The sequence below is a fragment of the Mus musculus genome, chromosome 3, assembly GCF_000001635.26.
Source record: "Mus musculus strain C57BL/6J chromosome 3, GRCm38.p6 C57BL/6J".
Lineage (NCBI taxonomy): Eukaryota > Metazoa > Chordata > Mammalia > Rodentia > Muridae > Mus > Mus musculus.
This window is the reverse complement of record NC_000069.6, coordinates 100639201-100652893: the sequence shown is the minus strand read 5'-3', so window position 1 is coordinate 100652893 and position 13693 is coordinate 100639201. Positions and strand designations below refer to the sequence as shown.

The 13693-nt window shown below is 38.9% G+C and overlaps 1 protein-coding gene across 1 annotated transcript in view; it reads left to right on the top strand.

Moving 5' to 3' along the window:
* Man1a2 (mannosidase, alpha, class 1A, member 2) overlaps positions 1 to 13693 on the top strand; it is a 123271-nt gene that overhangs the window by 32580 nt on the left and 76998 nt on the right. Inside the window, exons 3-5 of the mRNA NM_010763.2 lie at positions 259 to 355; positions 5784 to 5902; positions 8273 to 8353. Of these exons, the coding sequence (NP_034893.1) occupies positions 259 to 355; positions 5784 to 5902; positions 8273 to 8353 (297 nt within the window). The remainder of the gene's footprint in view (positions 1 to 258; positions 356 to 5783; positions 5903 to 8272; positions 8354 to 13693) is intronic.

The window sequence follows — 13693 nt, the reverse complement described above, 5'->3', positions numbered from 1 at the left end:
CCTTACAGCTGTGGAGGCATTTTCTCATTTGAGGTTCCTTCCCTTCAGATAATTCTAGCTTGTGTCAAGTTGACATCAGAGTAGCCAGCACAGTAGGTATGTGTGTTTTTATACTGAAACATGTTAATTGAGTAATATGCTAGTGTATGAAACATTGCAGAATGGGTAAAAATATAATATCCCAACTCTAAATTATATGAGGAATAAAGCAGTTTGTGGATAGCTTCAAATGGTGTATTACAATTTTTCTCTTCTCAGATGATGAAACATGCCTGGGATAATTACAGAACATACGGATGGGGACATAATGAACTAAGGCCTATTGCAAGGAAAGGCCATTCCACTAACATATTCGGTAAGGTAACTTCTTTGAATTACTTCCCACCCCCACCTCCTATCTTTTAAAACAAAATCTGGCTTTTAAAAGTACTCTCCAAGGTCTCTGATTCTGTGCAGTTATAATATGAACTTTTTGTTTTTGTGTGTCAAGATTTAGTTCTAGTTGCACTGAAATACATAGCTTTGTGTTAGATACTCTATTTACACATAGGTACTTCATATCTTTATCTAAGTATTTTGAAGGTCTTTTTCCCCCTGCATTTTCTTTTGTTTAATGTCATGAAAAGTAGATATCTGTTTGCAATTTTTCCCCTTTAAGACGGTAAAGTACTACTATTAATACTCATAAAGGAAAAGGAAGCAGTGTAGAGGTTCCAGTGTGCTATGAGATATATTATTTCCCTCCCTTCTTCCCCCCCCCCCCCCCGGGTAAAAACAAATGTCTTAAAAAAATAAGTTGTCCTCCTGGGTGGTGGTGGTGCATGCCTTTAATCCCAGCACTTGGGAGGCAGAAAAGCAGACAGGTTTCCAACTTCAAGGCCAGCCTGGTCCACAGAGTAAGTTCCAGGACAGCCATGGCTACAAGGAGAAGCTTGTCTCAAAAAACAAAAACAAACAAAAAGAATTGTTCTAAATTTAGGAGTTGTGTTGGGAACAGAAAAACATTTTGTAGCTAATCAGTGGTTACCATATTTTTTCATAATATATTTCATTTAGCTGGTATCTTTTAATGAAATAGAGTATATTTTCTCTGCAAAAATGTTACAGATAAAAAAGTTCCTGTTGCTTTTGTAGATGTCACAAATGATGGTCTACTTAAAGACATAGACTTATATTTTATATTATACTTAAATTATCTTTCAGAGACTGTCCCTGAGCAGTGATAACCAATGAGCCTTAGTATTAAAGGATTTGAGGATAAACATGTATAGAAAATAAGAGGCAGATGTGGATTTTCTTCATTAAATAAGAAAGGTTGTGTGTGTGTATGTATGTGTGTGTGTGTGTGTGTGTGTGTGTGTGTGTGTGTGTGTGTGTGTGTGTAGAAACATCTCCCTCACTCCTTCCCAGGACGGAGGTCAGTTCTGGTCTTCTATTATGGCGTTCCAGAACTCAGACGCAGGTTGCTAGGCTTGTTCAGGAAGTGTTTTTACCTGCTGAGCCTTGCCCCAAGCCCTCAGTTTTCCCTTTACCCAGTTTCTCATTTGTTACCCCAGATTTTATTATGACTTTGTAGAGTTAAAACTGTAGACCAGACAGACAAACCAGCAGACAAAGCAACAGACAAAACCCAAGACAGTTTTCTCCAATCCATCTCCTGTCACTGTCAGTTGAGTGGGCAGGCACTGAACTTACACTCACAGTGTTACAGGTTGCAGGGAGTTAACCTAAACCATGTCTTTCCCTAAGCTTTTATTGTAAATGGTTCTCTCCTGTGGTAACTGAAATCAGTGCATCCTGCCTTGACTAGTTAATCCTTGCCACCAAAGCACTTTGCAGATGACAGAAAACCCATCTCAAAATGACTTGAACCAGTCCAGTCATCTCAGCGGAGTCCTGGTGTAGAGTTGATTCAGCTCAGGCTCCCCCTCCCCTTCTCCTATATGCTGGCTTCTTAGGAGGAGAGGCTCAGCATTTGGGGTTTCATGTCTTTATACTGTGTACTGTATTTGTAGAATCAGGGAAGTGTTTGGATTTCTTAGAAATAAGATTGAAAGAATTTTAGATTCTTGTTTTCTCTAACTGATGGGCCGTAGTCATGTGTCTTACCCTCTCTGGGCCCACTGCTACAGAGGACCAAGAGTAGAAGAGACTGCTGCTGGCTATAGCTTAGCACAGGTCCTAGCTACCCAGACATGGTTAATAGAATGAATCCTTTGATTTTCTGAGACAAATTTTTGCTTGCTTATGTTGCTCTATAACTTAATATCTTCCTACCTCAGCTTCCCAAGTGCTAGACTTACAGGTTTGTACCACCATGATTGACTGACATGGATGCTTTTTTTATCTTTTTTGTTTTGAGACAAGCTTTTTCTGTGTGTATATTTTGCTGTCTAGAACTCACTCTGTAGATCAGACTGGCCTCAAACTCACAGAGATCTGCCTGCCTCTGTCTCTGGAGTGCTGGGATCAAAGGCATGCACCACCACCTCCTGGCTGCATGGATGCTTTTTATTTGATATTCTGGAGATTTTTTTGTGGAGTTATATTAAAGGACTTTTTGCATTTTAAAAAGAGGGATTTTGATTTAGCAAAGTTTGACTTTGCAATGCTTTTAAAAAGCTACTTTTGACTTTGTACATATATGTATATATGTACATATAGAAGTATTTTTTCACTTTTGATTTAACTAGGGCTTGATAGGCTAATATTTTGTTATTTTTGCTTTCATGTTTATGAGGTATATTCTGTAGATTGTTTCCTTCCTCCCTCCCTCATTCCTTCTTACCTTCTTCCCTCCCTCTCATCCATCCATCCATTTATCCATTCATTCATTCATTTTTGAGAAAGGGTCTTACTATATACCTGGGTGTGAGACTTCGGCTCCTGAGTGCTGGGATTTAAAAGGTGTCCACTACAGGGGCTGGAGAGATGGCTCAGCAGTTAAGAGTACTGACTGCTCTTTCAGAGGTCTTCAGTTCAATTCCCAGCAACCACATGGTGGTTCACAACCATTTGTAATGGGATCTGATGTCCTGTCCTGGTGTGTCTGAAGACAACTACAGTGTACTCATATACATAAAATAAGTAAATACTTCTTTAAAAAAGAAAAAAGTGTGCACCCATGACACCCAGATGTATATTTTTCTTGAACTGTGTTTTTGCTTTGGTTTGGCAGCAGGCTGTTGCTACTTTCAAAATTAGTTATGTAGCACTTTGTACAGAGTAGAACTGTCAGTCTTAACATTGTAGAATGTGTGGTAATTTTATAGTGAGTGGCTTTTTGAATATTTTCTCACACATATAGTCAGATCGCTGTCCCACTAATCTAAGATTTTGAAGTTTATTGTGAAAATAAAGTAAGACTTTTGGAATTTTATCTTGTTGCTTTTTTATTTCCTATTTTGATGTTTTGTTTGTTTCTTTCCTTCTGAAAAACTAGGTTAGGAATAGATGTTTTATATGATTGTTTTTATAGAACCATCTTTCAAATTAGTTCTTTCGATACTCTTCTTTGTTTCTAATATATTTCTGCCTTTAGCTTTGGTAGTTGGACTCTGTTGTTCATGGTTGCTGGTCCTTTTCCTTCTCAGTAGTGTTGAGAGTTCATTTATTTTCGTTTGTTTTCATTAAGTAGTAAAAATTTAAAGTTATTATTTTTTCAGAACCTTTTGACAATCCCATAAATTAAAAAATTGTTATATACCACTCCCTCCCCACCCTTTTGAGACAGTATTTCTCTGGGTAGCCCTGGTTGTTGTAGAACTTGTCGATCAGGCTGTCCTCAAACTCAGAGATTCCCCTGCCTCTACCTCCTGAGTGCTGGGTGAGATTAAAACGTGCACCACCACGCTTGGCTGTGTTACACATCTGCACTGTCATTTTTCTGTTAGTTTACACATAGGTGATTCCAGTTATTTTGCGTTTTTTCCAGGTGAAACCTTATGTTATCTAGCAAACAATGGTTTCATTTTCACTCAGGTATTCCTTAGCTCTTCATTTATGGCACAGACCTACTCTGTGTAAGTAACTCGGATGGTGCGGGCAGAGTATGTATGCAATGCGCAGCGTAGACAAGGAGTTGACTAGTAACTAGCAACATAGCTGCTGCAGCACAGGATGGACAGCAGTGCTGGCAGGCCTTAAAGGAAGGAGTCCAGTAAGTCTAAAGAGCATACTAACAGTTATCTTTTAGATGGATTCAAACAAGTATATGAGAGAAAAGCTTTTATCATAGTAAAAAAGCTGAGGATCAACAAAAGTAAATGAAAATGTGTGTGTAATAACTCCAAATGGGCATTCGGATGATACTGGCATGAACTGAGTTTGGAGAAAACCAAATCATGTTATCAGGGTGTTGTATACTTGTTTAATTAATAGAAAGATAGATTATTGATGAGGTGAAGGAATTATTAGGGACATTTGAACAAAAAGGTATGTGACTTAAGGACAAAGATCAAAAGATATTTGTGCCTATAGCTTTAGGCCATTGAGGGGGAAATTAGTTTTACCCACACCCCCAAGAGAGAGAAAAAGGAAGAAAGAGAAGAAAATCCAGTAAGCTGTCCTGCCTTCTTCTCCTGTGTGCAGGGCTGATCTGAGTACCCATTGGGTTGCTTCGCTTAGTTAATTCCTCGTGACCTGCTTTCCGAAACTAAAGACTAAGATTGTCTGTTAGATGTGGTGGCATCTTGTATTTTGATTTTTCTCTCTATATTTTACTTCATCATTTCTTTTTCTTCTATCTGTTATTTTCTTTTTTAATTAAAGAGTATTAACATAGTTGGGTATGGTGGTGCATGCTTTTAATCTCAGCACTTGAGAGGCAGAGGAAGGTGGATCTCTGAGTTTGAGGCCAGCCTGGTCTACAAAATGAGTTCCAGGATAGCCAGGGCTACAAAGAGAAACCCTGTCTTGACAAACCAAACCAAACCAAGCCAAAAAAAGTAATAAAATTTATTATAATTATTTAGTCTTACGAAATTTTTAAAAGATTTATTTTATTTATATAAGTCTTATGAACTTCTTATACATATATGTCCCCCCTTTTACGGGTTTAAACCAGAAAGACATGGCTTATGTTGTCTTACTCTGTCATTTTGAATAGTCCCCTTTTCTTGAATCATTACCCTCCTCTTACATTTTTCATACTTTAGTTAAGTATATACTCATATTCTGACCAAGACAGAAAAACAAGGAGACTATACTGTTAGTTTTCACTTAATTTTGTATTTGCTCCCCCAATCTTATCTTTTGTAAACTCTATCAAACTGTTTCTACCTAATAGAAAAGTAAGCAATGACATTACTTAAAAGTAATCTTTGATTTACTCTTAATATGTACAAATTAAAAATAGAACTTAGATGAAGGGGATTTTTTCAGTTTAAAAAAATTATTTTATTTATTTACATTTCAAATGTTGCCCTCCTTCCCAGTCTCCCCTTTGCAGCCCCCCCCCATTCCGTTCCCCCCTCCCTTTTGCCTCTATGAGGGTGCTCTCCCACCTACCCACCCACTTGTACCTCACCCCTTCTAGCATCCCTTCTCTGGGGCAACAAGCCTCCATAGGACCAAGTGCCTCCCCTCCCATTGATGCCAGATAAGGCCATCCTCTGCTACATGTGAAGGGGGAGCCATGGACCCACCCATTACTCTTTGGTTGGTGGTTGAGTCCCTGGGAGCTCTGAGGGATCCATTTAGTAGATATTGTTGTTCTTCTTTTGGGGTTGCCGTCCCTGAAGGGGATGTTTTTAACAACAGCTGTTTCTTCCTCCTAAATATAGGAAGCTCACAGATGGGTGCCACCATAGTGGATGCTTTGGATACCCTTTATATCATGGGGCTTCATGATGAATTCATGGATGGGCAAAGATGGATTGAAGAAAACCTTGATTTCAGTGTGGTGTGTATACCTTGGCAATTTATCTAATCCCTTAACTATAAAAGGACAGTTTAATGCTCTGATCTGGGATATTTGTATCCTCTTAAATTCATATTAATCACTCATGTGTTGGAACTGGAAAGGTTCTTTGGGTAGTGATGAGTTCATCAGGACAGAGCTATTATGGATATAAGTAGTTCCTTATAATGTAGTTCTCAGAGAACTACTTTGCTTCATACGTGCGAGGTCATGTAAGTACCATTGTGAATCAGTTGAGTGGCGCTTACCAGTTACGGAATCTGCTGGTGCTGTTGATCCTGGACTTTCCAGATTCCAGGAAGGTGAGAAGAACATTTCTATTAGTTATCAACTGCATATGGTGAATGCTGTCCTGTTAAAGTAGATCTCATGGGTGAAGATAGCAGTTGTGGTGCTGTGAACATGGTCTCAGCAGTTTGTTGAACTGTGTTAAGTCTTCATTCTTCTTTTGGAATTATCATTTGTTTTGTTACTTTTATCATCTTTTCTCACTGTCTTCATATTTCTTGCAATTATTTAAAGCCAGTTAAGGACATAATAGCTGAGGGAGAAGCAATGAACTAGTCTAACTAATTAACTGCTTTACATTATAATGCTTAGTTTATAACATTTATAATAGTGATAGAATAATAGAGTATACCTATTATTATTATCATTATCATTATCATTATTATCATCCCTAACTATTGGAGAGTTTCTTATTAATGTGATGTTTCTGAGAAATAGTCCAGGAAGCTGTGCACATGTGACTGGAAGGCAGGCAGTCTGACTTTCTGTGGTGTAGGAGGGACATGCCTCACTTCTACAAATCTCCAGGGCTCCTTTGACCTCATTCATAATGTCGCAGCCAGTGTGACCATCTGGGTAGCTGGATGTCCATAGCAGTGCTGCATGTGGAGATGTGGAGGCCAGTGCTTGATGTTAGTGAAGTCTTCCTTGCTGGCTGATTGCTTTCCATCTCATCTGTCACTCAGGGTCTCTCACCTGAACCCAGTTTACCTGTTGGCTAGTCTAGCTAGCAAGCTTTCTCTGGGGATCCCTCTCCCCAGCTCTGCCTGTTTGCTGGGATTATGTGGAGGACTCCCATTCATGTTTGGCATTTATGGAAGTGCTAGAGATTGGAGCTCCAGCCCAGGTGCTTTCATGGGAGATGCTTTACCTTCTGAGCCACTGACTGGTCCTAGAAATGCCCTAATGTCTAAGCCTAAATATAAGCATCTAGGTGCTCTATTTAGAATGTTTTCTCTATTCCCCGGGTATCAGATCCTCTGGGCATGGACTTATAGATAGTTGTAAGTTGACATATGGGTGCTGGGAATTGAACCCAGTTCCTTTGGAAGATTAGTCAGTGTTCTTAACCACTAACTAGCTCTCCAGCCTCTGCTTAGTTCTTTTTAAAGGGTGTTATCTATTGGTATTCATTATAAAAACTTTTTACTATATTTATGTATGTATGCATGCCTCAATGTGATAAAATAATAGAGTGGAGAGTGTCTTTCCTTCCACCTTGAAATTGTACAAAATAGTTTGTGTATTACATATGTAAATTTTTGTGATAAATTTGCTTCAGTTTGTTTGCCTTCTAGTTTTGTTTATGATCTTTTCTTGTAGATAATTTACATTTTAGAGAAATTTCAAATTCATAATTGATATATTACAAAAATTTTTACTTTATTCTTACACATTATGTGCTTTCTTAAGTTTGCTTGTTGTCAAATTTTCTTCTACTTCTGTATTTATTTTTCTTTTAAAATTTTTATATATCCATTCTTCATTTTGATATATATGTGCTGTGAATGTCAACACTGGTTTCTGACATAGGAGTGGGTTTTCAACAGTGTTAATTTATTAACAATAATTCTACTGGTCTTTGGCATCTCCTTTAATAATTATTAGGTTATTAGGTACTAGCAAAGTACTAAAAATTCTTGAGAAGAGATAGAAATAGAGTTTATGCTATAATAATTAAAATAAATGCAATAGAATCATTAGAGGAGGTTTTTTTATTTTTATTTTTTGGATTTGAGATTCATTATTAAGGAAGTGTGGAGGCCTTCACAAGGAACCAACAATAGTCAGTGGTAGTGAATCCTAGGATAATTTCACAGGATTGTGTAGGGTACATCAAATGGCCCATTGATTTTGGCAGTTAGGAAGCTGTGGTGCTAACAATAGAGGAACTTGCGTGAGCTAACAAATGGAAGTCAGGATTTGTGACATGAGAAATGGAAGTGCAGAGTATTAAAGCAAAACACACTGTAGATGAGAAACCAGTGAGCTTCTAAAAAAGTAAAAACTTTGAAAACTGTGAAGTACTACATGTATGTGTGTATTTTCACTTTGTCTCCACAGAATTCAGAAGTGTCTGTCTTTGAAGTTAACATTCGCTTTATTGGAGGGCTCCTCGCTGCATATTACCTGTCAGGAGAGGAAGTGAGTAGAGTCAAGTAATACTTTGTTGGTTTGTTTGATTAGAAGAGATATGAATGGTGTAAAAGAAAATGTTTTTGTAATTTGACTACAACTGAACTAAAGATTTTATTTTCTCTTAATATAAATTTTAGAATTTACTTACTGGTTTTTACAAAATTAAAGTTTTAGTTGGGTTTTATGAGCTTAGAGAGTTGGCAGATAAATAGTTTTGGCTCTTTTGATTTATGAACATTTTGTTTTTATTTTAGAATTTTATTTAGGTTTTTGAAAAAAATCCTCATGTGTAGGAGTCTTATGTCCGTATGTATTTCTATACACCATGTACCTGCCTGGTGCCTGTGGAGGCTAGAAGAGGGCATTGGATCCCCTGGAGCTGGGCAAAGAGCAGGCAGTTGTGAGTTTCCATGTGGGTGCTGGGAATTGAACCCAAGTCCTCTCTAAGAGGAGCCAGTGCCCTTAACCACTGAGCCATTTCTCCAGCTCCTAGTTTTTTTTCTTTTTTTTTTTAAGGGTTTTATCTATTGGTATTTCTTATAAAACATTTTTATTATTATACATTAAGTTTGTTAAATTTAACTCTATGAGTATGGAGGTCATAGGCCATGTGCAGAGTCTGTTCTAGATTTTTCTAGCTTCACTAATTCTGGAAGCTCTAAATAGAATAGATTCTTAGGGATGTTCTTTGTGAAGAACAATATTATTAGTAAAAAGAATTGACTTATTTTTCTCTGTAGAGAAGAGCATTTTTCTTACCTTAATGCATTTCTAAGATATCTTTTATAAAGTTTAATAGGATTTGTCAGAGTAGTCATCCCTGCCTGGCTCTTGATCTTAGGGGGAAAGCATTTAGTTTTATACTATTAACAAAATGTTAGCTATATTATTATTATTATTATTATTATTATTATTATTATTATAGATACCCTTTATCATCTTGAAGATATTGTCTCACACTTCTAAGTTTGCTGGGCTTTCCCCATTAGGAGTGGGTGTTTTATTATCAAATTATTTTGGCATGTAGTAGGATGATTGTGTTTTTCAGTTTTTAAACCACATTTATGTCTTTTATTTTATTGATTTGTTGATTGATTGATGGGGTGTGCATATATATTCATGTGTAGAGGTTAGAGGACAGCTTGGAGGAGGTCTGTTCTTCCCTTCTGCCCTGTGGGTCCTGGGGATTGGAGTCAGGTAATCGCCCTAGTGGCAAACATTTTCATTCTCTGTGTACATGTGGAAGCCTGAAGTTAGTGTTGAGTGTTGTCTTGCTTGCTCTCACTAGAGACCAGAAGTTAGAGATTTGACTAGTTTAGTGAGCCAGCTTGCCCCAGGGAATCCTGTATATACATTGGTATTATAGGTAGGCTGTCATGCCTACTCTGCTTTTTTAGTAGATTCTGAGAGTCCAAATTCCAGCCCTCACACTTGTACGAGTGTTTTACCCCCGAGCCATCTCTCCAGCCCTCATCTTTTAATACTTTGTGTCTGCCAGTTTTTGTATTTTGCATAAGTAATGCTGGTTTCTTAAAATCACACTCTCTCTTTTTTTTTACTGGTAAGGTTTGTGTAAACTTGATTATTTTCCTTAAAAGGTAGAAGTTTCGTATGAGGTAACCTAAGCTTTGATTTCCCCTACTGTCACATTTTATAACAATATATTCAAATTATTTGGTAGCTATAACATGGTTACAAAATATAATGTGTTTTGTTTTTGCACTTACACAGTGATGCCCCATCAGTCATGCCCAGGTATTGGTCTCATTTCATCACTGGGAAATTGGCAGTTAGTGAGTAGAGCAGCTTAGGGAGCTGGCTTTAAACACTGCTGCAAGGAGGAAGTTTTGGATCAAGAAGAAAGGTGAGGCCTCATCTTCCTGGGGAAAAATCTAGTTCCCAAAAGCTTTCTGAAGAAGGCCACCTCTTGACCTGGGAAGGAGAAAAACCCAGATGTCCTAGTTGGATGTAGGTTGTATCAGGATAGGATTGAGTAGCAAAAATTACAGACTCAATCCAGAAGACTGAAAACTTCTGGGAATCTTAGGAGAACTAAGAGTGTGAGCTATAAACTCCACCCTTCTCTAGTTCTGAGTAAAAACCTCTTTGCAAGATTAAAAGACTAGATCCAGAGCCCAGCTTTGCTCCAGGGCACAGAGAGAAAACACTGAATAATAATCCCTCTGCCAGTCAAGGGGGAAGCTAGACCTGCAGACCCAGAGATCTGTACACCCATAGTGACCATGCTCAAACTACTTTTGAAGCTCTGTGGCAAGGTCATGGTATAAAATGAAGCTGTAACTAAAATAGAGTTTTGTAAGCTTTACTTAATAAAATTTAAATCACTGTTTCTTCTACTCTGTCCTTCTCCTTTGGAACTGTTCCCAGTCTCTTTCAAGATGAAGGACAGGGCAGGAAAAAAGAATCAGGAAATGCTAAGGGCAGCAAATGAGGCTACAGTTGGGATTGATCTAACTACCCACCTGTAGGTGTTTATTTTTTACAACTTACTTTAACAAGGTTCCAACCTTCCCTCTAGCCCATCACCCAGCAGAGGCAGTGGGAACAAAAGGTTATTAGGATACGGGGAAGTAGGCCTATTTAGGCCTTGTTCTCAGTCTAGTCTACTAGCAAACACCAAACATGATTCAGCAACTGTAGTTCAGTCCACTCAGAAGACACCACACACACACACACACACACACACACACACACACGAATCAGCAAGGGCAGTTCAATCTAGAAGAACTCATCTGAATCTGCAGCCAGTGGCAAGAAGCCGCAGGAACCTCACAAGTCTTGGCAAGTTTCTCTCTCTGAAGATACCACAGTTCACCTGCGCTTAGTAGCGCAGTGTAAGGAGAACCAATATATGCGCGTCATCAGCAGAGAATAGTGAGGTGGAGCGAGGCAAACCAACACTTGAGCTCCCACTGTCTGTGGGGTCATATTTATATTCTTTCTAAACATTATGCATCCTTTCACGTGTTTGCTATAGCAAAACATCTTTTCACGTGTCTGTTTTAGCAAAATGCCCTTTCACCTGTCTGCCTCAGCAAAACATCATTATAACTTGAGTCTCCAAAGAAACCAGAAATTTCTACTTTACCCATGCTTACTTACCCTACAGAAAGAGTTCCTTCCTCTCCCTCTGCTGGACACATGGGCCTTCTAGTGCAGGCCAGGCAGAGGAAGAAGGAAGAAAGAACACAGCATTTTCTATTCTTCCTACTCAATCCTTTGTCAGCAAAGAGTAAGGAAGTTGAGTAGACTGTAGAAGAGGACTGTGGGCATGTGGGCTAGTCCGAGAGGAAGAGGCCGAGTCTGGTTCTCTGTGCCAGTCTTTCTCTGAAGGCATGAGAAAGACAGACTAGAAGCATGGCGTGTGTGGATATGGGGAGGCACCCACAGCTCCAAGGATCCATCTGAGTGTTGGTGGGGAACTGGATGGAAGATCATGGGCTTATGTTTGTTTTGTTTTGTTTTGTTTTAGAGAGGGTTACTAGCTAGGAAAGGGAGGTCTTCACCAAAGCAGTGACTACCTTTGTGATACTTAGCTGATTGTTCACAGTAGTCAAGATTCTGTAGCTAGGGCCACACTGTTCTTATACTGCTTCTGGGGATTTTCTACGTGACCATCCTTTCATTTATACTTTGTGTACAGCCAGGAGGAGTGTTTGCAGCAGAGCCTGCTTAGCTACATTTTTCTTTAGCATTTGACCCAGTAAGATCAAGAGACAGTACAGATTAGCCAGAAGCATCAACTTGTTTTCATGGGAGCTTCTAGACACAGGGTAATAGACCCCCATAGTGCCTTGTTGATTTAGACTTAAAGTGTGTCTCTGTGTGTGTCCATGTTGGACTCCCTGGAGCTGGAGTCATAGGCCAGCATGAGTTGCCCAATTTGAGAACTGAACAGGAGTCTCTTGAAAGAGTAATATGCTCTATCTCTGAAGCCCTTACTGCTGTTTTTATACAACTGCAAGGATATTCTGTTTGTCTTACTGGTTTGTAATTTCTTTTAAAAATATATTTCTAAAATAATTTAAAAAATATGCCTACTTTAAAAATATATCTTTGTGGTATTTTATTCTTTATAATTGACTTACTATTGTATTGTGTATTTAATGTATTAGAGACTATATCCATGGCACATTGTATGAGACAATTTAGTTATGAGCTATACACCAGCCCTCTCGCCCCCTTTAAATTGATTTGTTTTGCCTGCATGTATGCATGTATGTGGATCATGTAACTGCATGCCTGGTACCAAGGAGGTCAGAAGATGGTTTTAGATCTTCTGGAGCTGGAGTTACTATGCTTGTAAATCATCATGTGGGTCCTCAGCCAGGAACAAGTACGCTTAACTGCTGAGCTGTCTCTTCAGATTCATACTCCAGCCCCTTTACAAAATTTGAGACAAGTCTCACAGAGTTGCTAAGGTCACTAACGTTTCCATCTTTTGCTTTCACCTTCTGAGTAACTGTACTACAGGTGTGTTCTGTCATCTAGCAGAGCTTAAGGGATTCTGTTGGTGGCCGTTTTTGAAGATGGTGATTCTTGGTTCTTTTATATAAAAATGGGAGGAAGAACATAGGAACATTTGAAGACTTTGAAGTTAGAGGTTGTTATTTATCTGGAAGTACTGTTTTATGTGTGAGTGTTTGATATACTTGATTAATTTTCATATCAGTAATGAGAACCAAAATTAATTTGAGAAGATTTAGTAGAGGGAAGCTTCAAACTTAATTCTTCCATGTTAGATTCTCTGCAGAAAAGTTGAAGCAAACATTGAAATTTTGGTTGCTGATGTCATGGACAAAACCAAATAGTTAAGGAAATACGCGTTGCTACCATAGTTCTACCATTGTATGTGTGAGCCTCGAACTGTAAAGAAGGAACAGGGGAGGGAGCACGTACGGGCTGGAATCCAGAGCTTTGCTTTCTTAGCTTGCATGCCTCCGCCTCCCCGTCCCCGACAGTGGTATCTATGAAGCTCTTTACCTGTTGTACTGTAAGTTTCCTCGTGTATAAAAGCTGGCTTGAGAGTGGGCCGACTTGGTGTGGGCAAGCACCTGTGTGGTGCTGAGGACACAGATGCTGCCTCTGTGGAGAGGTAGAGCTCAGAAGGTTGATTTTCCTTTGTCAATGCTTTTGGAGGTTTTAGAGCATCTTAGCGTGGAGGGCATGGCAGTGTAGAAAAGGAAGCCAGGAAAGGAATAAGGACTAAGCCAGGATAAAGTAGGGCACCCAACTGCACGTGTCCTGTGACCCATTTCCTCCTTCTAGGGTGACTTTCTACCGTTCACCAGTGTGCCAGCATATGAAGTCCACTTACTAGACCAG